The following is a 4,004-nucleotide window of genomic DNA, read 5'->3' as shown; positions in this document are numbered from 1 at the left end:
TATATATATATATATATATATTGTAAAATACATGTATGTATATATGTTTTTTATAAAAACGAATTTGTATATATTTATATACTTAATAAACCTATATAAGATATTTTTATGTGAAAATATATATATTTTTTGTATAAATATGATTTTATAAAGAAAAAACATATTTGAAACAAAATTTTGAGAAAAAAAAGTTAAAAAAAAAACTAAAGTTAAGATGAATTAATAACAAAATTCTAAAATCTCGGCAAAAAAGATAAATTTTGGACGTAATTTGTAATAAAATTTAAAATATGGACCAAAAGTGTAAATTTTTTACCAAATTTGTAATAAATTTTGAAATCTAGGCCAAAAATATAATTTTTGAAAGTTAGATGACCTATTGACCGGGTAAATGGGTAAAATTGAATACGATTACCGGTTTTTAGAACTTAATTAAATAAAAAAATATAGAAACTAAATCGATTATCAGATAATTTACAATGATTTTATATTTTTATTATCATGTTTTTACGAAGTATGAGAGTGAAGTGAAGAGGTAAATTAATTGAAATATGACCGCCCAATTAGTTGTTCGGGCCATATAATTGAACAAGCCCAATACCCAATTGAATACAATATAAACCACCACAACCCTCCCTCAATTAGGGTTTTACTGGCTGCAGCGATTTTGAGAATTTCGTAGCATCAGCGTCTTGAAGAAGAAACTCAAATTGCAGCCATGGTAACATCTAAACCCTTACAGTGCTATTTCTTCCCTGTTTTTTCATTTTTTTTATTATTTCATATCTGTATTTGTGTTGATGTTCTAATTTGTTGTGTTGCTGTGATGTGATCTATTTTGCAGTCTCTGGTAGCAAATGAAGATTTCCAGCATATTCTTCGTGTACAGAACACGAATGTTGATGGAAAACAAAAGATCATGTTTGCTATGACCTCCATTAAAGGTATCGGTCGTCGATTCTCAAACATTGTCTGCAAGAAGGCTGACGTTGATATGAACAAGAGGTACTTTCTATTCTTCATGTTTTCCTTTGTTTCATTTTCGATATTTCAATCCTTTACATCCTATGAACGATTTTCGTGACTGAATTTGTCCTCCATTATTATCTTCTTCATTTTATGATCATGTTTCTTTCAACAAGTTGCATTCTCATGATTAGTTATATGGGGTTAAACACTACATCTAGGTTTAATTAAGTAAGGTCATTGTGAATTATTTCAAAAGATGTCTATCAATGTAAACATTCTCTGTTTTACAATAGATCAACACATTATATCCAGTTACTACTACAATGAGAAACAACTATAGAGGATCGATTTCAGCTAGATTCAAGCAAAGCTTTGAGTTTTCTTCATACCATAACCAAAATTATCAACATAAATTTACAGGGCGGGAGAACTTTCAAATGCTGAGATTGATAACCTGATGACAATTGTCGCAAATCCAAGACAATTCAAAATCCCAGATTGGTTTCTTAACAGAAAGAAGGATTACAAAGATGGAAAGTACTCTCAAGTCACATCTAATGCTCTCGACATGAAGCTCAGGGATGATCTTGAACGATTGAAGAAGATCAGGTCTCTATCATTTCCATTTTTTTTCTTCAAAATCCAACAAACAAAAACTGTAGAAAGTAATAATTTTTTGTTGATTGTTTTTGGTAAACAGGAATCACCGTGGTCTTCGTCATTACTGGGGTCTCCGAGTACGTGGTCAACACACCAAGACTACTGGTCGTAGGGGAAAGACTGTTGGTGTGTCCAAGAAGAGATAAGTGTGTTTTTTATTTTTGTTTTGGGAAATCCCTTCAAATTGTTATTTGCATCAGATTTAGAAGATTATTATGATTGTGGGGTAAAAGTTGTTATCTTATGGTTGTTTTTTTTGGATTGTTTATCGAAGAGGATTTTATTTTTACATTTTGTAACGAGTGAATGTGATAAGACCTTTTTATTCCCAATGTGCACTTCTACAAAATAGATGGTTAAGTTTGAACTTTATTGACCCAAACATGGCCCAAAATTTTAACCGGGGTTAGAAAACCCTGTTTTGGACTCGCCTGTAACTTTGACTTTATCTTGACTGTAAGCTATATTTCGATAGTTTTAATTTATGTAAAAGTGTTTAGTTTAAATTTTAAATAAAAAACAAAAACGAAAACTTGAATTAAAATTTATTTAACATAAAAACTTAAAGTCAAGATAGAGTTTATGACATTGAAAAGGCTAATTGAATTATGACGTTGATAACAACATATGCTATCAAATCGGCCCAACTACCATATAACACAGAATATGGCAGATCAAATCTAAGTGTTCAATCATAACAATCTCCTCAATGTCAAAACAGCCAACTGCAAAAATAATTTGTATGTCTTTTATGCAAAAATGAGATCTTTTTATGATTTTCCAAATTTACGAATTACATGGTAAGCCAAAGCAAAACGCACATCAAAACAAGTTTCAAGAAAACCTGTGAATAATCTTGGTATTCAAGAATCTTCACCCCCATCCAAAAGTTCCTTCTTGACTAGAATGAAGTTTGGATCCTTTAGTTGTTCGTTCCTCTTTACCATATCCAATGATATCAAGAGATGGTAACACTATGCCATAATGTCTAATTTCTACGTCAAAAGTTGAAGGGTAAAAAGGTGTTTGTAGTATTCGTTAAAATCTAATAATACAAATTTTCATCTTTGTAGAAAATTCTATAAACGGAAAACTTGACTTTTAGACAAATATGATGGATCAAAAGACGATTGAGGGCCAATTAGGGTTTGTTAACATAGTTATTTTCATTAGTTTAAAGGCAAGTTGTTAGCATAGATAGAGGGTTTAATGATGAAAAATATTAAAAAGCCAAATACAATAGCATGTGAACTAGCACAAACTATAAAGACGGAGTGATCAATGATTCGACTGTTTGTACTTCTGCATCTTTCTAAATTTTATATTTAAATAAAATACTTATTGTAAGCATACAAACTATTGTTGTAAAAATTCAAAAAAGTTACAATTTAATTTTTATTTTCGAAAATGCACACAAAGTTGTTTTTACCGTGGCTTTTAACTTTTAAATTGAAAATTTTAGTTGACGGAGAGAAGTTAGTGTATTTTTTTAAAGCTGATGTGCCACTTTTATTTTTACTAAAAGTTTGATATTTCATATTTAAAGGCCACATCAGCCTAAAAGGAAATGGAAAAGAAGTGCATGTTGTAGGTTTTGGATCTGAGAAATGTGCTTTTTAGGTCGGTGTCTCGGTGATTAATTTGATACAAGTAGATTGCAAGCCCAACCTAAGATTTTTGATTTTCTGGTACACAAATATTAATTATCCCAGAGTCATTCAAAATTTCTTATCTGTATCAGTGTCGTTGATGGCTTTGACCTGACTAAGGATTTCATATCAATGTATACAAATCAGGGAGCAAATTTCGAGGAATTGAAGAAAAACCTATATGAAGCACCGATATTAGCTCTTCATGAAGGGATTTATGAATTAGCACTTTTCAATGAGTTGAGTGTTGGTTTAGGATGTGTCTTGACTCAACACGACAAGGTTATAGTCTATACGTCGCAAAAGTTAAGGGTATATGGAGGGAAATATCCAACTCACGATTTAGAGTTGGTTGTGGTTGTTTTCCACTTAAGATTTCAAAGACACTATCCTTATAGTACAAAATGCTAAGTTTGTAATGATCATAACAGTTTGTCATACCTAGTTAACTAGAATGAGTTGAATGGGAGACATGCACATTGGATTAGGGATGTAAATTGGCTTGAAGTTTGTCCAAACAGGATCGGAACCAAACAAACCAAAATCTGGTTAAGGAGTGTACAAGGAACCGAGAGCCGGACTGAATACCACTAACCGGTTTCAACCAGTTCTACTAGGAAATGTGCTTATCTAAGAGTGTGTTTGGTATCAGAATCAGACCGAAACCGAAAGAACTGAACACCAAAAACGATGGATTGGGAGAATCCAGAAGCAAAATGAATACCA

General features: G+C 31.4%; 1 protein-coding gene across 1 annotated transcript; it reads left to right on the top strand.

Moving 5' to 3' along the window:
- Positions 1-592: 592 nt before the first annotated feature.
- On the top strand, positions 593-1,961 carry LOC145114510 (small ribosomal subunit protein uS13z/uS13y/uS13x-like). The gene is made up of 4 exons (XM_079050526.1): positions 593-721; positions 845-1,005; positions 1,390-1,578; positions 1,670-1,961. The coding sequence occupies exons 1-4, from the start codon at positions 719-721 to the stop codon at positions 1,773-1,775; spliced, it is 459 nt and encodes a 152-aa protein (XP_078906652.1). The 5' UTR covers positions 593-718; the 3' UTR covers positions 1,776-1,961.
- The last annotated feature ends 2,043 nt before the right edge of the window (positions 1,962-4,004 follow it).

The sequence above is a fragment of the Lactuca virosa genome, chromosome 5 (assembly GCF_052849685.1).
Source record: "Lactuca virosa cultivar CGN04683 chromosome 5, Lactuca_virosa_CGN04683_v6, whole genome shotgun sequence".
Classification (NCBI taxonomy): domain Eukaryota; kingdom Viridiplantae; phylum Streptophyta; class Magnoliopsida; order Asterales; family Asteraceae; genus Lactuca; species Lactuca virosa.
This window is presented reverse-complemented; position numbering and strand designations above follow the sequence as displayed.

Bases quoted from the DNA above. Each gene is read 5' to 3' on its own strand.
- LOC145114510 (XM_079050526.1), top strand. The intron at 1,006-1,389 runs GTACTTTCTATT...ATAAATTTACAG, and splicing joins GACGTTGATATGAACAAGAG to GGCGGGAGAACTTTCAAATG. The intron at 1,579-1,669 runs GTCTCTATCATT...TTTGGTAAACAG, and splicing joins GAACGATTGAAGAAGATCAG to GAATCACCGTGGTCTTCGTC.